At 32.7% G+C, this 21924-nt stretch overlaps 2 protein-coding genes across 7 annotated transcripts in view; one reads left to right on the forward strand and one right to left on the reverse strand.

Annotated features, from left to right (window-relative positions):
• Nucleotides 1-25: 25 nt before the first annotated feature.
• On the reverse strand, nucleotides 26-12258 carry LOC106054445 (uncharacterized). Of its 3 annotated transcripts, none has more exons than XM_056044682.1 (7): nucleotides 12128-12258; nucleotides 9218-9337; nucleotides 5274-5462; nucleotides 4149-4319; nucleotides 1984-2204; nucleotides 1544-1660; nucleotides 26-1325 (listed from the first exon to the last, which is right to left on the reverse strand). In XM_056044682.1, the coding sequence occupies exons 2-7, from the start codon at nucleotides 9332-9334 to the stop codon at nucleotides 1130-1132; spliced, it is 1011 nt and encodes a 336-aa protein (XP_055900657.1). In that variant the 5' UTR covers nucleotides 9335-9337; nucleotides 12128-12258; the 3' UTR covers nucleotides 26-1129. The 3 variants fall into 3 exon arrangements, with proteins under 3 accessions (XP_055900657.1, XP_055900654.1, XP_055900656.1); XM_056044679.1 differs by lacking the exon at nucleotides 12128-12258 and adding an exon at nucleotides 12085-12108; XM_056044681.1 differs by lacking the exon at nucleotides 12128-12258 and adding an exon at nucleotides 11832-11852.
• Nucleotides 12259-12268: 10 nt separating this feature from the next.
• The window catches only part of LOC106054444 (deubiquitinating protein VCPIP1-like), a 43968-nt gene continuing 34312 nt past the window's right edge, over nucleotides 12269-21924 (forward strand). Inside the window, exons 1-5 of one of the 4 annotated variants that reach the window (XM_056044676.1) lie at nucleotides 12269-12410; nucleotides 15564-15715; nucleotides 16047-16225; nucleotides 18771-18933; nucleotides 19381-19557. In XM_056044676.1, coding sequence (XP_055900651.1) covers nucleotides 15581-15715; nucleotides 16047-16225; nucleotides 18771-18933; nucleotides 19381-19557 — 654 coding nt within the window. In that variant the 5' untranslated portion in view covers nucleotides 12269-12410; nucleotides 15564-15580. Of the gene's footprint in view, nucleotides 12415-12760; nucleotides 13220-15563; nucleotides 15716-16046; nucleotides 16226-18770; nucleotides 18934-19380; nucleotides 19558-21924 lie in introns of those variants that run through there. The other 3 variants (XM_056044678.1, XM_056044677.1, XM_056044675.1) reach the window with 3 other exon arrangements.

Below are 21924 nucleotides of genomic sequence, written 5' to 3' on the forward strand. Positions count from 1 at the left end.
TAAAAAATCAAATTTGAAAACAAAGTCACTTAGCAAAATGAAATGTATTTGTTTTCAAGCTGTTACAAAGTTCTAAAATGAAACATCGATCTAGGATCATTTTTAAAAACATTTCTATTATCAACCATATTACAATAAATATTTTTTGAAATATTGTTTTTGAACCATTCACCTCTGTCCTTTCTAGACAATTTTCACTTCTGCCAGTGAAATATTGCTATTCTTCACTATTGTATAAAAATGTTGGCTGTTGACCCAAAAACTAAATCTTTTAATAGATTGAAATTGAAACAGATTCCACAGTGGTACAGCTTTGTGGTTGGTTTCAAATGTAAATAATGGTTAATGCATCCTGTTCTCAAATGATGATCCTGTGGGCAAGGGCAATAAACTATACTGAGCATATTCATAGCTTGGTGTTCAAAAGGAAATAGGAAAACCCTTCAGCCATGCAAAACCTTAAAAATATATAACATCTAAAAGTTTGTATTAAAATATTGTTAACAGGGGAAGTAGACACATTTTTAGTCTGGGTTACATTTGAAAGCATTCAAACATTTAGTTATAAATAAAAAATGGTTGCAGTTTATTCTAAAAATAAAAATGTATATAATGTGATGTATGTGAGAAAACTATACATTTTATGAATAAAGTCAAAATGAATATTTTGTCATATCTGAGAGCCTTTGCTAGTTATTTATTTTTTTAATCAAACCATAACATTTTTGACCAAGTGTTTGTGTTAACTTTTATATGGGATACTTTCATTCAAATGGAGACATTTTGTTTTATACGAGTTTTTAAAAAGCTTAGATTGACCAATCAAACTACTAATTAAGTAAATTGCTCAGAAAAGTGAATCGTAACTTAGTGAAGCAAGGAATAAAATGGAAATATCTACTTTTTTAAAGACAACCATTCTGGTGATCTAAACATGTAAAGATTGTTCTAGGAAACATTAGTTGTTGTTTTTTATAAACTTCAAATTTGATCATTTTTTTCACCCTAAAAAAAGAAACCTTTCTTATATCTTGAAAAGTACTTTTTATAAATGGGAGATAGATTGTTATAACATTCAGTCATGAACATAATACTATAGTTAGGTCTTGAACATCAATCATTAAAGACTCTATTTGGAAACTGTGACTGGCTTCTTGCTGCCAATGTTCTGGTACTCTGTGTTGTACATCTTTGGTGCCGTGTAAACAGACTTGGTCCCAGGATCAGGCAACTTGAAGGGAGGGTCTACAGGGCAATAATAGTTCTCCTTCATGTTCACATGACTGGGGAACTGATATGAATCATCATACACTGTTTTTAATCCCCTGTGGAAAGAGTATCAACTCTGTGCTGTCAAACATTCAGAAAATGTTATTCACATGCAACTAAGATGTTTTATTCAGTTGTAAATGAATTAAAATAAACTCAACACTAATAACTAGCTGCACTTTTGACACTTGGTAGCACTAGTTACTTTGAACATGAGTTCATGTCTATACTTAATGGATGCAACATTTCTTGTATGCTTTGAATAAATACTTACGTATGTGGTACTGGAACTGCAGATTTGGGTATACGAGGAATCTTTGTAGCAGTTGGAAAGATCATTTCATCTCGCATTGGCAACTTCTCCCTTGGGACATTGTCTTTAGGTAGTGGGCTAGAGATGTCATTTTAATAACAAGGGATCAGTAGCTTTGGCTTCATAGTTTAATGATGAAACATATTGACTTACAGCTATTTCATTGAGCTAATTTGAAGTAAGTCTTTAATTACAGACCACTATTTACATTTATGTTAAGGATTTTAGAAATATTTTCTAATTAATGTAAAGTTTTTAGGTTTTTCTTAATAGATATATTATTTGAAAAGGTATTTTTAATGCAATTTATAATTTCAACAAAACTTTTCAAATTAACCTATATATCAATTAATAGATTTCATAATTGCTGATTCTTCATCAAAATTATATTTCAATCTCACTTGTGATGTAAGCCATGACCCCATGACTTTGGATAATTTTCACATTCCCAGAAGGTGGGTATATCTTTTTTGGGGTAATCATTAAGTTCAGCTGGTGTGAACATTCTGTGGTCCCGCTGGGTTGTGCTAAGATACGGGTCAAGTATGTTCAGCAGTCCTTTATCTTTCACATAAAATGGTTTGCCTTGAAGTTTGGGATTCTGTGTGCTGGCTACACCTACCTGTGCAGAAATACACATTAAATTCAAGATTCCCCATTTTTAAATAAAAGTAGTAAGCCTTAACTCTTTATCTCCATAATTATTTTCCACGTTTTGAAGGAATTCTTCATTTTTGCTCGTTACTATTTCACTACCCTGTTATGATTAAGCTTAAATAACTTTGACATTTGCTATCAGAAAATGTTTTAATTGGTAAAAATTAAAGAGGAATGCATGTTCTTTTTATATAATATAAAGTTTATAAAATCAAACATTATTTTAATTTAATGAGTTCAAATCAACAATGGTATAGTCAATTAGGAGAGAAAGAGTTAAATATTCCTTTGGAATGAATAATGTTGATCATAGAAACATTACAAATTTATTCTGAGTAAACATCACTGAAAAATATAGATTTTAAGACAGCCAATAGTGCATATATTTTTTTTTCTCTTTAACATGGAGTGAAAAGGTTGTTTGTCATTGTGGTTGCCAATACTGGTAACCGACATTTTGGTGCAGCTGGCCATTTTGGTGCTGCATTATACCATTATATTATACATTCCCCCCACCCCCACCAAATAAATTTTGTTTTGTTTTGACTATTTCCTGCATACATAGGAGGACTAGGATGCTTTCCCTACATACATTCTAGGCAAGGTGTGCAAAATGCATAGGAAGACATTATCAGGTTTCTTAATTCCTCTATTCAGGTTGCACATTAACCGGAACCTGGAACCGCAAGGGTGGACAGGGTTCTCAAAAACTGTTCAAATGATTTTTCTAGAAATTTGACAACTGATGTATATTCTTGAGAAAAGAATTACTAGCTTGTTGGCCACACTGGAAAAAAACATAGTTTGATCATAATAATTTTTCAAAGTAAAAAGAGAAATTAATTTAAATTTGGCTAAAGGACTAGAAAATATTTATCTTGAACAGACTAATACATGTTGAGATATTTCCATATGTAGGCTATATTCATTCAAGAGATTAATAAATTAATGTTTGGGAACATTTTGCTTAACCAGAATTTTTCTCAAGGGGTGGGTGGGTGAATGAAGCGGGGTAAAAAATGTTACTTTTTTTTAAATTTAACATTCATTAGCTATTGAAAACAGAATAATCGCTCTATAAGTTATCTAAAGATGGTATTATCTTTAAAAAAAAAATCCATTTGAGTGAAAGGCTCAAATCGGGGTCACGGAGGTCACGCTCAAATCCTCTCTTGCAAAAGCCCCTGAAAAGAAAACCTGCTGTTTTGCGCAGTGCATAAATGTCACCATTAAGGTAAAAAATTTGTGGTTTCCCAGACCCGTCGAGATGGAGATCAGCAAGTCAGGGGGAGATCAGCAAGTCTGGGGCAGTTAAACAGAATATGAGACACAGTTTCCTCTTCTTCCCTGCAGCAGGAGCATCGTGAGTCAAAGTTTGGTCATGAGCCAACAGGACAGTGGCCTTTTTATAAAAAGGAGATAGATTGTTTTAACCTTCAGTCATGAACATAATACTATCACTAGGTCCTGAAGATCAATAATTGAAGACTCTATTTGGAATCTGTGACATTTCTTGCTGCCGATGTTCTGGTACTCTGTAATAGTTCTCCTTCATGTTCACATGACATAGCTTGCTCAGGCCTGGACAGCCTCCACATTGGGGAAATGCAGTCAGGGTGCCTCCTTTTCGGAACTCCTCCAAGCACACAGCAAAATGTTTTGTTATACTAGCTACACATAATCTTTCTTTTCTATAGAAACAAACTTATCATCTACCCTGAAGATCAGGTCTAAGAGGGCATCCTTACTTTTTTTTCTCAATGATTGTTTAAACACTTAAGCATAAAAATAAATTGTAAACTGTTTGACAAAATAATTGAGATATGGATAATCTTTTCCTTTTTTTAAAAAATCTATTTTAAACAAAAAAACAACAACAGGATAATGTAATGCATTATGGAAAGGTTACCTTAGATGGTCCTTCTTTGTGATGATCTTGTAACAGAAAATTTTGTGGATGATAAACTTCCTGAAATGCATATTTGTCTTTGACTTCAGGTGGTTGGGCTTGATATTTATCTTTCATTTCACTTAACTGATTTCCCATTGTTAAAGGCCTGCGCCATCCACCTTGTCCTAGCTAAAATAAGTTGAAATTATTTTTATGAAATTCAATTTTTAAAAATTTACTTAACTCTTTCTCTCCTAACAGACGCTACCAGCGTTGATTCTATCAGAATGTGGTAAATAATTACGGAGAGAACGAGTTAAAGATTACTGCCACAATTAAATCAAGTAAATATAATTATCAGTGAATATAATGAAAAATCCAGTGTTTTACAGAAACATATGTGATCTGTTTGGAAACAAAATATCCAGGCAATAATGCAAATAAATTATCTTTTTTTTGTGGTTTTATAATAAGGAAAGATAAAAAAAAAACATTGTTCAAGTGTTCTTAGAGTATCTCTTTCATTCTTTTCTTTGATGATTTGTAAAATCAAGCCGTGAACTTTATATCAGTAGCCATCTACAGTAGTGTATTTAAAGACAGACTGGTAGAGCCCTCAATTTTAGCTATGAAATCATGTCTCAAAGAGAAAACCAGCTCAAAAAGTATTTCTTGGTGTTTGCCTGCTCAATTATGAAGTAGTTGTACATGTATAACTAACACATTATTTTTCTTTTCCTGGTATCTCATAATAGAAACTTGGTTGAAAATGAGTGATTTGCCTTGTATATTCTTCTGAATGAATAATTAAAATTCAAGGTTTATATATATATATATATATATATTTTAAAGAACAATATTTTCAAAAACTTTGCTAAAAAAAAAAAAAAAAAGGGAAATTACTGAGGACTTTTATATAACCTAAACCAAAGAAAAGTAAAAGAAATAACAAAATAACAATTTCTATATTTTTATGACATGAATGACTAGTGTTAATGATTTAACTATCTGATGGATGTGTATGGAAACTTTGAATTTTTTTTTTTCAAATGGAACATTTGCAAGTTATAGCTCAAGAATAAAATATAGGCTTTTTAGTTTTAATAATGAACCATACTTTTTCTCTCTCTAGGCCTATATTACCTTTTCTGCAAGATCTTTGACGTAAGTAACATTCCAGTGCCCTGGTGCTTTTTTGTGTTCTTTATCTTTGTAAAGAAGACCTGGAAACTTTTTATCATGATAGTATTCATTGGTTGTAAGGAAAGGCTTCTCTTTTGTAACTTCATCCTCTTTTGCAAGTGGAGCAGGAAGTGGCTCTCTAAGAAGTGTCTAATAATTTATAAATATTTAGTCATAGTGAGTAGCAAAAGCATGAAACAAAAAGTTAGTAGCTGGCTTTTATCAGGAAATAGCAATTAAAAAAAAGTTTTATAAAAAATCTCGCATTTGATTTAAATTAATTTCTGAGATTAGCTAAATGAATCATCAAAAATTAGAAGTTAGATTAATCCTTTTTATCAGTAGAGATCATAGAACATAAGTTTGGTTCATTGTTTGTTTTATATAAAAAAAAAATAACTACATCATTAGCTATTAGCTTGTTCTATATATGTGTGACATTAATTTTTACAAAAGTTTATATCAACTCACTCTGTCTGTCTGTATGGTAAAAGGTTTGTACACATTATTTCTCCCACACCCAATCTTGGATTAGGCTGAAATTTTGCACAATTATTTCTTTTACCTGAAAACACAAGAATCAATAAAATAAAAAGATGAATTAATTAGCTAATTAACTATTGGAAGTTAATTATTTTGTTGCTTTTTTTAGCAAGGGAAAGAAATCACACTTGATGTGGTGGTATAAGTTGAATTAGTCCCCTTGAGGACTCTTGAGCCCTGAGTGAAATTTTTTTTAATGCATTTAAAAAATGATCTTGTTAACATTCACAAACATACACCCTTCTACCCTCCCCCTTACCCAACTGGTCAAGACAAGTGTTAGGATCATAGCGTTGTGAGACAAGTGATAGGATCATAGCGCACTGAGAAAGATAAAAGATAAAAACAATTGGTAAATATATTTATTATTTCACAGATTTATATGTCTAGGTCAATCATACATATAAGTACATGACTGATCCAAACTAATTCATACAATTACACTTAATATAAGCTTTGTTTTTTCAATGTTTTTCTTGTTTTAATTTTGACTTCACACTCATTTTATTTTTCATCACATCATCATCAGTCCTTTGATAAGGTTTTCTTATTATCTTAATGAACTAGTATAAAAAATATGGGGAATTAAACTAAACAGTAAATAAGATTATAACTTTGTGGGAGGGCTTGTGGCTGCATGGAATTAACTGTTTTTCTATCTAACTAAGAAGCTTTAAATTCAAATAACAATGGAAACTAGGTCATTTGAGATTTAAGAGCTGTATTATTAAGCTGCCTAAAAGACAGAATGGAATTTTTCTCCAAGAAGTTGATTAAAAAAATGATGACAAAAATGCTAAAGAAGCATGGAGATTTTCAATAAAAAAAATAAGAAAAGCTAGAATGCTGTTTTAGTGGACTAAACATCAGGAAGTCTCTTTGCACTGGATTAGTCTGTCTAGAGTTGAATCACTTCAGTCATGCAGTGAATCTTTTAGTGAGTTATACCAGCTTAGGTTAATCCATTAATATTTTTCTGGAAAACATAAAAGATTTCAACTGGAAACATCTTCTGCATATCCTTCTATGTTCTCATTGGTAGCCTACATGTGAAAATCTAATCTCTAATGCCATTTATAGTATGGACAGTTCCTCTGCATGGACCAATTTTTGCAATAATTTCCACAGAATTAACTTGGCTTGTCCTGAAGGTCCCACACATAAACCAGTGCTTCAGACTATTCTTTACAAGATGTTTGAGAGAAGTTTTAATGCAGTGTTTCTCAAACTTTAACTTTCTTTTGAATTTAGAAAAAGTGTTTTGTAGTTTAAACTGGAGTGGCATCAAGTTCCTCTTCCTGCCAATACATGCTGAGCTGTAGAGATTCATCGTTCTGATGTCTACCATGCACCTTTTCTCATAGTAAGATGAGTTCATATAAAAAAAGTTCTATAATAAAAAAGGGGTGAGATGTCCCAATAAGTTAAAAAGAAAGAAGGAGGCCACAAGGGCCAGACTTTCTAGATAAATATAGCACACATATGTCTGAACTGGACATGACCCTTGTAAAATTATCTTCGTGTTAAGTCACAGACTTTTCTTTTGTTACATACACTAAAGTTTTCAACTTTAAAATGTATGAAAGTTGGAATAAATTATACTGTTTTGATTTAGGCAAAGTCTAGCAGAATGGTGCTTTGATATGCTTTCTTCAAAAAGTTTTGATTCAATATTATTGTAGACACTTCCTGCAAAAACTGTTTATATTTTAAAAGGTCATTCCTAAAGAAAACAACAATATTGTTACGAATCTCACTATCCAGGCTCTCTGCAAACCGCACCATACACCACCAACTTAAAGAACTTGACAACTCAGGGCTCTAAAATAACGTAACAATTTAATGGTTGAATAAATAACAGCCAATACTGTACAATTGGCAACACGTACACTGTAAAAATATCTCTCTGATAACACCGTACCGCCGTATCAACTCTTGCACTGGCCTCTCCGTCTCATTCCGGGCTTGCACTGGGTTCAACTGTTCAGGACTGACTTCTCACACTAGGCTCGTTGTGTTGGACTCGATCGCAGACCAAGATCAAGACGCCAGTCGTCTCAACTGTACTTGACAGTGCTCCGCACTGAACTGTCGTAATGCTCCATACAGAACCACACCGTTGAACTGTGCTGTAGTCAACCGTGTTCTGAACCCCTGCTCTGAACCTTCTGTTGTGGACCGTCTTGACTGCGACACCTCCGCTCTTTATATAGGGTCCCTACTGGTCTTTTAGAAATGGACAGAACGTCGCTGGACATTTCTAGCTTTGTCACATGACTACATCCCTCGTGACGCTCCTGAGCTCTGTTCAGGACAGCGATCCTTCCCGAACTGTCCTGTTGACACTCATCTCGGCTGACCGTCATAACTCGTCACGGTTGACTGCTCGTCTAGTGCTGGCCTGGGACGATTTGCATCGACTGACTACACACATATCACTACCCCCATCTGTGCCACCACCAGGTTTATAACAATATTTTATTTTTTGAAACATTGTCTTCTTATTATAATTGTTTAATTTTGAAACCTGCAATTAATGGACTTATAACTACTATTTAAAAAAAATTTGCTCTTTAAAAGTAAATTGACTGGTCTTATTGCCCCCCCCCCCCCCCCAAGTTGTGAGAACATCATCCTTCCTTGTCAGTTTGAGAAATACTGTTTCACAGACATATAGACGTCTATACTGTCACTGTCAGAAGCTGTGGTCAACTTTTGAACAGACACCTCCCAAGTATAATTCAGCCATAGTACAGGCTCCTCACATGTAATAATGCTAGGTTATTGATCCAATAAGAAATCTGTCCTAGTTTCTATAGTATTTCATTTACTCTATCATATGAAACAACTCATGTGCAGGCGCCCCATAGCTTGTCATATGTCTCTTAAGTCTGTGAAAACTGTATGTCATGTGTGTTTCCATACCCTTAGAATCCATCAGTCAAGTTCTGCAGAAATTGTTTTTAAATAAAAATGGTGATGCAATTAAACCCTCAAACTTAAAAAAATGTTTACAATATATTTCTTTCTTTCATGAATTTTAAACCTCTTAGAAAATGTGAACTCTATATACACCTTAAATTACTGAGGATTTAATTTTAATAAAACAACCAGCATAAATTACAGATTCCCTGTAGCCTATACCTCACAATCACATTATATGTCAAGAACGATAGTAATAATGTCTTTGCATTTAAATTGCAACAGCCTGAACTGGGTAACACTATTTTATTATTCTAATTATACTAGATTATAGATCTATATTATTATTAAGTAATCAACACCGAGTGTAGTTATTATCTTTTTTAATGTTGAATTTAGCTCTAAATATAAAGTCATTATTTAAACAAATAATTTAGAACCTTGAAATCAGAATCTGGGAAAAAATATCCAGGACGGTAGTGATGACCAACTCCAGTACTAGTCAAGTGCCAGTTTTGTGCATCCTGTCGTTCAGCGTATTTGACCTCCTGGTGCATTTTCTAGAAAACAAAATTCTTAACCAGATATGTCTATTATATACAGATCTAGTATCAGTTATCTAAAGTAAAAAAATTGTCCGTCAGAATCGTTAGTGTCCACACAGTTGTCACAGGATCGACTTAAAAATTAAAGCTTACGAACACCATGATTCTTATTGTTGCTAGGCTAAACACAACAAGGCAATAGAAAATGCTTCCGGTTTTCAAATTATTTATGCCAGTGATCCATCCATCTAAACTTTTATTACTTTTAGTGATGGTAGTTTTATTTAGCAATGGAAATATTGAAATAATCTGCAAGTAGTTAATTAATTTAATTGACATTAATTAAACCTAAACCTTAAGCCAAAACCAATAAATAGCAAAAAAAGAGTTCTCTTCAGTTTGTCTTTAACATAATAACATAGGCCTATATTATATATATATAGCTTTTTTTCAGAAGGGTCACTATATAGAATATTATATATATAATATATACTACATGGGCGTAGCCAGGGTCAACCCCCCCCCCCCGAAATGAAATCCCCCTGGGGGGGGGGATCGGAATTTAGTGAATGATTTTTTGCTTTGATTTTGTTTATTTTAGGTGAGATTTTAATACTAAACCATCACTTGCCCCAGCACAACCAATGGGGTTTTGATTTTAAAACCCCCTACCAGGGGGTTTTGAGTTTAAAACCCCCTACCAGGGGGGTTAGAGTTTAAAACCCCCTACCAGGGTTTTGAGTTTTAAACCCCCTATTTGGGGTTTTTGCAGTTAACTCCCCCTCTTCTATAAAACCCCCTCTTCAATATAAAAAAAAAACTAATTACGCACTCAAAATGTTATGAGCGTAGCTAAATGGGTTTTGACTTAGTTTTGAGTTTAAACCCCACTTCAGAGGGGTTTGAAGGTAAAAAATACCTCTTTAATAATAAAAACAAAGCAAATTATACACTCAAAATGTTATGAGTAGTCAAAGGGGTTTTGAGTTTAAACTCCCCTCCAGTGGAGTTTGAAGCTAAAAAGTACCTCTTCAATATAAATAAAAGCAAATTACTCTAAAATCTATAAGCGTAGCCAAAGGGGTTTGAGGCTAAAAAATGCATCATCAGTTGAAGAAAAAAAGCAAATTACGCACTCAAAATGCTATGAGCGTTATATTGCCAAAAGGGGTTTTGAGTTTAAACCCCCATTCAGATGGATTCGATGCTAAAGAATACCTCTTCGATATAAAAAAAAAATGAAATTACACACTAAAATTATTTGAGCGTAGCCAATCCAATCGGGGGTTTTGAGTTTAAACCCGGCCCTCTTCTACAGATGGCGTTTTTTAAAACTTTAAAACCCCTCCAGATGGTTTTGAGTTTAAGATCCCCTTTACAGAGCATTTTGAGGTGGAAAACCCCCAACAGATGATTTTGACGATAAAACTTCTCTTTTTGATATAAAATCTAAAGCAAACTACAGTCACTTAATTCCAAGAGCGTATTCAAGAGAGGTTACACATTTTTACCAGTGGCAGGGCTCCCTTAATAAACTGCAGTGAATAGTCATCTGCCGAAATTTAAAAAAAACTAAATGTGGCTCAACAAAGATGGCTAAGACAGATTATAGGAGTCAGTTATAGAGATCGGGTTTAAATCAAGGAAATCCTATGCCGAACTGGGAGTCGACCCCTTAGTAAGATTGTGAGAGAGCGACGCATGAGGTTTGCGGGACATGTTCTCCGACAAAATGAATTACGCATAAGAAGAGTTGCAATGATATCCTAGTACAACTTGACCCCACTCATTCATTGAGGTCCTCATGGCAGGTGGGAAGATCGAGGCTTAAGATATTACCAGTGATTTTTATGGAAACAGCTTGACGTCAAATGCTCCGAACGGCGCGGGAGGGTCTCAGTCAGTAAGAATAGCACATTAGGTTTTTGAAATAAAACTTTTTAATAGCAGGAAAATGCACTGTACCGCAGAATATGCATTTTGTTGGCTTTCAATACCAGAAATAGTGCTCCTAGCGCTCCCCCAGACCCCATTGCTAATAATGGCAGGTAATCTACAATTTTATGGAAACAGCTTGACGGCAAATGCGCCAAACGGCGCGGGAGGGTCTAAGTCAGTAAGATAATAGCACATTAGGTTTTTGAAATAAAACTTTTTAATAGCAGGAATATGCACTGTAGATACCTCAGAATATGCATTTTGTTGGCTTTCAATATCAGAAATATGTACACACACACATAAATACATATAAATAAACTTTCGCCGGGGGGGGGGGGAGAAAAAAATCCACCCCCAACCCCCCCCCCCGAAAAAAAATCCTGGCTACGCCCATGATATACTATATAAATATTATAGATCTAGTGTCGGTGTCACCCAATGTGGTTATTTTTTGTTCAGGGTGTCACCCTCCATCCACCCATCTACTTAAATTTCCATTTTTAAAATGCTTTAAAATAATCGTTATTTTATTAATATTATTGTGACACAGTACCGTGTTATAGCTACCTACATTCATTGAATGTTTCACAACGGTAAAATTAGCGTCAATTCTATTTTACTGTTTCGTTCTTTAAATTTATGACATTATATCAATATTATAGTTATTACACATATCCTATATTCAAATAGGTATAGGATTTTTAGAAATAGACAAATGAATATGATTAGAGCAAGACCATAATATTAGTAAAATCACTAAATTTAAATTTAGATACACGTACGTACAGAAGAATAAAAAGTAAAGTAGCTATTAATAGACCTACATAAACCATACTGAACCAAAATTTACATAAAGAAAGACAAAACCTTATGAAATGCTCAAAGACTGAAAGACATAAAGATAGTCACATTTCTTATAGCCAATATTGCATACGTTAGAACAAATTCGTAAAAGTGCTCGATTTTGAAAGGAATATCGCGTTCTTGAAAAACTTTCGCATTCGGGAATTTCCGAATGTAAGGTATTGTTGATTCATGAGGTTAAAAATTAATACTGTCGGTACTATTTTACCATTAATCTTTAACTCTAAATGTAGATCTAAAGTATTCTAAAGGCTTATCGTTGGAATGTGTTATTAACTAAAGAGTAGTAAGTACGTAGATCTAGATCTAAAATGTCTAAATCCAATCTAGATTCCACGACCACATTCTTAATTTCTCGGGGGGAAAGGCGGGGTAAAAAAATGTTCCATTGTTGTTTTTTTTAAATCATAAATGTAACTTTCATTAGTTATTAAGAGAAAAAAAACAACAAACGCTCTATAAATTGTGTAAAGGAGGTAGGCTTTGTCTTTTTTTTTTTAAAGTATTCTTAAGTTTTCTTGTTTTAAAAAATCAAGATGTGATCATATAGATCTAGTTCAAGAAGTCTATTAGTTTTCCCGAATTATCTCCCTTCGTGTTATTACAAAACAAAATCAATTGAGCAACTCTGTTAGTGAGTCCAACAAAAACAATAAACATTCATCTAGAGTCTAGAGTTAGAGTGAAGACTTGGACTCACTAGCAAGATAGATCTAGAATCTAGAGTCTATTTAGATCTATTCCAGATCTAGTATGATTTAGTGCCAGATCTAGAATACTAGATTATTCTAGATCTAGTCTATGATTGTAACACTAGTCACTAGATTAGATTGTCTAGATTTTAGATAAGATATCTCTGAAATATCTGTACTGTTGATATTGATAGACTCGGAATACTCGGATAGAATCTAAAATCTAGATTATTCTAGATAGATCATATAATGTCTAGATATTCATTTAATTCATCATATTGACATAGTCGACATAGATCTATATTATAAATGTATATCATTGAATTGAATCATATGATTTAATATCTTTCGAAGGAATTGAATTAAATATTAAATTAAACATTTGAGTTTGAGCCTATTTGAGGTGAGCTTCGGAGGGTATCAATAATTTGAACAAAATAATCTAGAGACTTTCTATTAGTAATTATTATTCTAAACAGTCACTCTAGACTAGTAGAGAGACAATTGTTTTAGTCCTAGAAATAGTATTATACTTATAGATCTAGAAATATGTAAGTAGATCTATATATTTAACTCTATCTAGTTAATAATGAAACAATGTAGGAACAATTACAAAACAATCAATGTAAATCTCTCAAAAGTGTAATCCGGCTTGTATACTCTGTATAGTGGCTGGAAGTATGTGTTTATGAATTTCAGACAACTGGTAATCAGGCTTGTAATTTAAAGTCCAAAGACCACTTCTGGTTCTGGCTTCAAGGGCGTAATACTGATAGTAGCAGTTTATAGTTGGAATCTGAAGCGTTCTAGGTCAATTTTTATAGCTTTAAAATTAATCCATTTGCGGCAAACGATATTTTATTAACAGCAGGAACATCACTTATACTTATAGTATACCTATTTATAGCTTGAAACTTAGAATGATGTCGAAGCAGAGATTTAATTGTAGTCTGTATGCCTATTATTGATATCTATGTTGATACAGTTGTACAAGTATAGATCTAAGAGCATTAGGAAAACCAACTAATAAAAAAAAAATCATCCACACTCTCCCTACCAAAAAACAACATAAATAGACTGTGTGTTCGACTGATTTTAACACTTGTTCAGATTGACGAAGTGAGCCTACACATGTAGTCCTAGTGTAGTGTGTATAGTTGATGGTGTTGACCATCACGCATTTTTTGTCCTTTGACATGTACACAATAATGTTGAGTGGTCAGTCAAGCATGTAGATCTATTATACCCGTACACTAGTTACAGAGGTCAAGTATTTCTTAACACCCCAGCATATTTTTCTTTGTTTGCTAGATCTAATTGTTCTGCTTTAGATCAATTTATTTTCTGCCATTTTAAACTTTACTGAATGGTTGTCGTTATATTGTAAGTCAATACAATTAAAAATGAAATTAGTTTTCTTTCTAAAGATTTTAATACAAGGCAAAAAATACACACACGCACACATGCACATCTTTGTTTTATTTATTGTGCAAAGAACTATATAAGAAACATTAAATGCAAAGAACGTATGTAGGAAACATCTTCCTTAATTATTACTTATTTTTAATGAGATTTATATCCAAGTAACTTGACACACATGGAGAGGTGTGACCTCTAGTCCAGCCAAGTGATTGAGATTTTTCTCTAAATAAACTAACTCATTGTCTGGTTATCCGTGTAGGGGTATGGCTTGAAGTCCAGCTCCCTTATTAAGATTTACTTCTAAGTAAACAACCTTAGTTCCCTCGTGTGACCTCTAGAGAGTGCCTACGTCCATCGTATCTGACTTGTCTATCACCTATCTATCAATGAACTCAATGTGATGGACTAAACAAATCAAAAAGGGGTTGGAGTTGTTCATCTCTACCTCTGGAAATATACCTACACAACTAGACAGACAAGGAATATAACATGTTAACTAACCCACCCAAAGGTCAAGACAAAATGAAAAAATCTTCCCCCCATTGCTGCTCTGTATGTAACGTGCATTTATAATGTAAAGTTTCATTTCTATTTATATTAATATGTCTTTATAACAAAAGATGTTTGGTGCATATTCATATAGATCCTATTTTTAAGCACATTATTATGTTGTAATATAAATATTAATACATTCTATAACAGACATTAATGGTATGAGGTCCACTTTATGCATATTAAATAAGCGTACTTTTTACTATTCAGCCAACTATTCGGCAGTGATATTCGACCAGAGCTGAATATGGCAGAATAGTGAAAAAAGGCCGAATATTCGCCAGAAGCCTGAGCTGGGGTGACTATCCGATGCACCCCTAAATATATATATATATATATATATATATATATATATATATATATATATATATATATATATATATATATATATATATAGCTCCTACTTTGGCCCTTGCCTTACGTCTCTGAGCAGTGATCTATATTGTAATATTTTTAAAAATCCTGCATTTTGTGAGTCTGCACTTTGGTAATATATTTTTTTTTGTGGTGAGATAAATGTTTTTTGTCTAACCTCAACCATCAAGGTTTTTTATCAACAATCCAGGTACTCATTTTCGTTTTGTTAGCTAGATATGGAACTTTGGAGGGAATTGAGGAATCATGCATCTGTGATCAGCTTGATATAAACAAATAGGAATTTTGAGATCAAATCCCACTAGTTATATTCTTTAAAGCTAAAATTTCATATATGTAACTTATGTTGTGAAAGATAAAAGGTATAAACTCTTCTTTTCTGTTTCATTTCATTTCAGATCTTGGCTCTTTGATCATGAGGGGTAATTTAAATATTATTAGTGGCAACTGCCCTAATTGTCAGAAAAAAATGTTTTTTCCTGAGCATGAGGCAAGTGTTGAGTGTACAGGATGTGGCCAGAGACATGCTCAGTCCAATCTACAAAATCTGGTGAGATTCATTTAAAAGTGTTGCAAATAAAAGGCTTTTTAAAAATCTCTAATTAAAGCTTATTCATAGCATAATATTTATAACATAGCGTTACATATCGTAACATAGCATTATAAGTTATAAGTTCCAATTCTAAATAAAAAAGGAGAAAAGTAACAGCTCACTTGCAGCTCTTAAAATGTTGGATGGTGATGGTAAAATTAAAAAAGATTAATGTTTGTAAATAATAATAATTTTTCAAAATGCTTTTTAAGTTTTAGTCTGCATGTAATAATATAAATATTTTATATTTTTTTGCTGAATCACAATTTTTTTTATGATCATGCTTTAGCAAGTCACAGGAATGCTTGAAGCTATACAAAATTTGCTGGAGAAATTGAGACAGAGAGACGCTGGACAAATGCCTATTCCTGATCAAGATTCCAGCAAAGTGAATGGACTCTCCAATTATCTGTGTGCCATGCTGTCACCATTACTCACAACTCATGGCATGGACAAAGTAACTGGAACGTAAGAACATTCTTCTATTCTTTGTTATTATTGAATTCTTTATTTTGACTATCATTCTATAACATATTTATTTGTTGAACCAAAATGCTTTTAACAGTTGCTTTACAGATGATGCTAAATGGTGGCCAGTGATAAATTAGTTGTTAAGATATTTGAAGCTCTTTACATTTTCAAACATATGGTCAGTCACATTCACATAATAATCTTCTGCCTGATAATGTCATGATTTTATAGTCATTCACCTTAAGTCCTCTTAGTTGAGAGGCTTCTTCCATTTGACTGAATATATTGTCAATTCAAATATCTACGAAGTATTACAAATTCCAAATATGATCTTTTGACTGGAATTTGTATGATTTTATTCTCCCTTAATAAGTACACTCAAATAAAAATTTTTGAAGATATATTTTTTGTCTATTTTTACAAAGTTTAAATCAGTCTGTCAGGCAAAAAATTTTACATATATTTCTCCTCGCCCACCCCTCATTCTCGGATTAAGTTGAAACTTTGCTTAATTATTTATTGGCGTAGATAATACATGAATCATTAAATAAAAAAATAATCAATTAGTTAATTAATTTAAAAAAAATATTAAAAAGTAAAGTTCCCCTTTAAGACCTTGGGATCTAATCAATTAATTACTGGTCATTAAATATTTTGTTTGATACCAACAAGGGAAATAAATCCTTTAGTATTCACAAATACAGTTAAATATGTCAGGTTTTGTCCCCTTTAATAATTGAACATGTTAAAGGATTAAAAAAATTTTGCTTGTTTTAAATATGTGAGCTGTAAACATAAACACTTAAAATCTGATCACTTTCATGCATGTAGTAATAGTTCACATCTTAGGTAGTGTTATCACAAGCGATGGAGAGAAGCAAATGTAGGTCTTTCATAGTCTCTAGAAGCAAATGTAGGTCTTTCTTAGTCTCTAGAAGCAAATGTAGGTCTTTCTTAGTCTCTAGAAGCAAATGTAGGTCTTTCTTAGTCTCTAGAAGCAAATGTAGGTCTTTTTTTAGTCTCTAGAAGCAATTGTAGCTCTTTCTTAGTCTCTAGAAGCAAATGTTGCTCTTTCTTAGTCTCTGAAAGCAAATGTAGGTCTTTCTTAGTCTCTAGAAGAAAATGTAGGTCTTTGTTAGTCTCTAGAAGCAAATGTAGGTCTTTCTTAGTCTCTAGAAGAAAATGTAGGTCTTTTTTAGTCTCTAGAAGCAAATGTAGGTCTTTCTTAGTCTCTAGAAGCAAATGTAGGTCTTTCTTAGTCTCTAGAAGCAAATGTAGGTCTTTCTTAGTTTCTAGAAGCAAATGTAGGTCTTTTTTTAGTCTCTAGAAGCAAATGTAGCTCTTTCTTAGTCTCTGAAAGCAAATGTAGCCATACTATTTGTAACAAAACTAAAATGTGAACCAGATCTCAGGTTTGTTAAATAAGTCTATAGCAATTTTAAGTTTGGGTGTTGAATTTTATGTTTTTCTTTGCACAATGACCTCTAGTCCTTGCATTGTTACAAAAATTAGACTAGGACAGTATTTCAATATCAAATCTATATATATAATTCTCTTCTTCTCTCAACAGTTTAAACAAGAAGTAAAGGAAAGATCACTCTATTTTTGCGGATAAAAAAAAAGGGGGGGGGGAACAGGTTTTCACAGCTTGCTACGGATGGCTGTGCGCTGGACTGTCAATTCCTGCCCGCTCCCATCCTTCTTCGTCTTGCGGGAGGTTTGGACTAGGAAGTAAAGTATCGTCAACTCTGAAAGAACATCCGAAACATGTAAAACATTTTACAAACACTAAATAGCAGGGCCGGACTTAAGCATTGTGGGGCCCTATTCGAAATGGATTTCGCGGGGCCAAGTTTTGGGTAGGGAAGCTGACAATAAGTGAAATTTAAGAGTTTGTATTAGAAAATAAATTTGTCTATGCATTTTATTCATTCTTTACTACATACAGAATTACTTTATGAGCCTTGCGTGTAGTAAAGTCATACAGTATATCATAATAATTCTGTTTCCTACATAGATCACGCTCAATAGCAAGAATTACCAAATGTTTCAGTCTATCTTTGAAAATTATGACCTCAAGTAATTCTTCATTAGTTTGAGGCGCAAGAAGCTTCTTTCACCTGATTACACAATTACGGCTAATGCATAATGCCGTTTTTATTAATAGCGCGCAGAAATGGCGTTTTCCATATTGATTGACACTCAAAAATTACAACTTTTTTTCTATATATTTCCATATATTTTAAGGACTTTTTCATATATTTTGCAATTTCTGGAGATTTCCAGGAGCTCCTGGTAAATCGACAGGAGGGCGCGGGAAATCTGTATTAAGTTATAAAATGGTTTAATTTAATTATTTATACACCTTTAATTAGTGTGGGTTCCATGAAAGTGCGGATCCTTCGGTCGCATAGGTTGCAGTGGCCTGAGACCGGCCCTGCAAAATAGTGGCGTATGCTACGCTGCCAGTCGACTAGTCATAAATAATCATTTAAAATTTGTTGCAAAGTGCTTAAATAATGTTAAAATAATTTGTTCCCAGAGCTAAGCTACTTACTGAAATGGGAAAGTCATCCATTTTTGACTGCTCCCAACTGGCAGACAGAGCTTTCCTTATAGATCCAGAACACATGAATGTTCCTGGCTATGGCAGAGACAAAAGTGGAAGTGTTGAGTATTTAAAGCAGACTCTGGGCATCATTAAGGTGAGTCTAAACATTTTATTCAGTAGATAGCTTATGTTTGAGAAGATCAAGTTAGTGATGAGATCTCTGTTTAAGAAGATCAAGTTAATGATTAGATATTTGTTTGAAAAGATCATGTTAGTAATGAAATCTCTGAGAAGATCAAGCTAGTGATGAGATCTCTGTTTAAGAAGATCAAGTTAATGATTAGATATTTGTTTGAAAAGATCATGTTAGTAATGAAATCTCTGAGAAGATCAAGCTAGTGATGAGAAATCAGTTTGAAAAGATCTAGTTAGTGATGAAATCTCATTTTTGAAACAGAAATGTAATGACTATGTAAAATATGTGGCTCCTCAGAAATGTAATAACTAAGTAAACCATGTGACTACTCAGAAATGTAATAACTAAGTAAACCATGTGACTTCTCAGAAATGTAATGACTTAGTAAACCATGTAACTCATCAGAAATGTAATGAGAATGAGGAAAGATTGGTTCCCATACATGCTGATGGTGATGGTCACTGTTTAGTTCATGCTGTATCTAGGGCATTAGTGGGATGGCAGCTGTTCTGGCACCCACTCAGAATGAACCTCATTCACCACTTTAGGACAAACTTCCCCAAGTACCAAATGCAGTTTCAGGTTAGTTCACTTATTTTATCTTATAAATACAGACTTACTTCAAAAAAGATTTGTTCAATCTAGTCATGTATGTTAATCAGTGACTTAAACTATGCTAAGTTATTGGTTTTCCTGGTTAACTCAGGCAACCCATTCTATGCTCTAATAGCACTAGGGAAGAAGGAGCATTTATTGAACTTTGTGGAACAATGAATATGCCTTAGCTACTTAACTTTTAAGTCTTCTATACTGAAAGGTTTCTAAATTCAATGATTTTACTAAAGATGTTATTCTTATCAAATGTGAAGATTCATTTGCTATGACTCTCACTGGCACAGTCTGTTCTAATTTCCTGTTTTCTTGAGGGATCCCAACAGAGGATGCATATTCTATTATTGGCCTAATCAAAGTTGTATAACATTTAAGTTTTATGTTATTATTTGATTTGTAGAAATTTCTTTTAATAAACCCTAATGCTTTGTTTGATTTTTAAATAATTTCATGAATATTGGGATAGTTTTTAATTTATTATAACACCTAGGTATTTTAAATTTTTAGTCTTTGTTACTGGTTTACCATGAATGAGATACATGGAATTTATTTGTTTTAGCTTTTTTTTGTTGTTACTCTTAATAACTGACATTTGCTGGGTAGAAAAACATGCTCCTATTTGATTCCCATTTATGTAATTCATCTAATTCTCTTTGTGAAATTTCTGTATCTTGTGATGCTTTTATTGTTCTATATATTATGCAATTGCCTGCAAATAATCTGACTTTTGTTCCTGAATTAATGCATTTAGGTAGGTCTTATATTAGTAGTGGACCTAAGACTGTTCCTTGAGGTACACCTGAGTTTACTGTCATTGGTGTTGATTTATAGACATTTATTATTACAGTTTGTTCTCCATAAGAAAATTCTGAATCCGTTGATGTAATGATCCAGCAATGCCAAAATACTTTAATTTTTTAAGCAAGCTATGGTGGTGAACTTTGTCAAATACCTTAGAAAAATCTTATAAAATAGCATCTATTAGCTCATTATTATCTAGGGCTTTTGAAAAATTATCAATTAGTCCTATTAGTTTTGTTTCACATGATCTATATTTTCTAAAGCTATGTTGGTAATGAGTTATGTTTGTCTAAGTGGTTTAAGATGTTGCTAAATAATATTTGTTCTAGGATTTTGCATGTGATTCTAGTTAGTGATAATGGTCTGTAGTTTCCTGGGTCATATTTTTCTCCTTTTTTTTAAATAGAGGGGTGACGTTAGCTTCTTTCCAGTCCCTTGGTATTCTGCCCTGGTTAAGAGATGCCTGAAAAAGTATTTTGAACACTGGTGCTAGCTCATTGCTTAATTCTTGAGTAATCTAGCTGGAATACCATAAGTTACAGGTGTTTTATTTGGTTTTATGTTGGCTAATAGTTTTTGGATCCCTTTTTCTTATACATCTATATCTCCTATGTTTTCCTATTTAGTTTCAAATAAAGTAATATGTCTTTGTCTCTTGCTGCTGAGAATGCTGCTGCAAAGTATTTGTTTTAGAATGTTAGCTTTAGTCTCATTATCATTATGTATTAAGTTATCTTCTCCTTTTAATGGTGCTACTCCTGTGGATTCCATTTTTTAGACTTAATGTATGACCATAGGTTTTTATTGTTATCTGTAGATACAACATTGTTTATGTATTCTTTCAGCAGCTGTTTGCTTACTTTTTTGGGTTAGGTGTTTAATTTTAATATACGTTTTATAAACTCTTTCTGACATAGTTTCTTAAAATTTTCTATACAGGTTTTCCTTTTGTTTTAAATTTCTTTAATTTATCATTAAACCAGCATTTATTTATTTTGTTTGATGATTATTGAGCTATTTTTTTTAAATTATGTTTTTAAGATTGCTTTTAATGAAATTTCATCAACTGGTTGGTTAATGAGTATATATGATCTAGTGCTCTGAATATATATAATATTTTACAAACCTATGCATGTTGTTAAATTTGGTCCTTGGTAATTTGAATAGCAGTTTCTGTATTTTGTATCTGTAAATTACTAACATAGCTGAACCAACAAAATATATTTTTAGTGCTTCTAAATATTGTGATGTAATCTACATTGACATTGTTTGATTAAAGATCTAAAATTCACAATAAACTTTTGATTGGAGATCTATAATTTACATTAACTTTTTATTGTACATCTTAAAGTTACATACATTTTTTTAATTGAAAATCAAGTTACATTAAATTTTTGATTGAAGATCTAAAAGTTACATTAAATGTTTATTATAAATCAGAATTTCATTTACTATAGTAGCCTACTTACATGACTTACTTAGATCCTCCTGCACCTTTTGGCGCCTTGTGGCAAGCTCTCTCCAAGAGGTCTGTCA

The sequence above is a fragment of the Biomphalaria glabrata genome, chromosome 10 (assembly GCF_947242115.1).
Source record: "Biomphalaria glabrata chromosome 10, xgBioGlab47.1, whole genome shotgun sequence".
NCBI classification, from domain to species: domain Eukaryota; kingdom Metazoa; phylum Mollusca; class Gastropoda; family Planorbidae; genus Biomphalaria; species Biomphalaria glabrata.

What these genes read in the sequence shown, in the direction of transcription:
- LOC106054445 (XM_056044679.1), bottom strand. An exon ending in TCAAAGATCTTGCAGAAAAG is followed by an intron (nt 4,320 to 5,273) that starts GTAATATAGGCC and finishes AACTTATTTTAG; the next exon opens with CTAGGACAAGGTGGATGGCG. An exon ending in GCAGTTCCAGTACCACATAC is followed by an intron (nt 1,326 to 1,543) that starts GTAAGTATTTAT and finishes CTCTTTCCACAG; the next exon opens with GGGATTAAAAACAGTGTATG.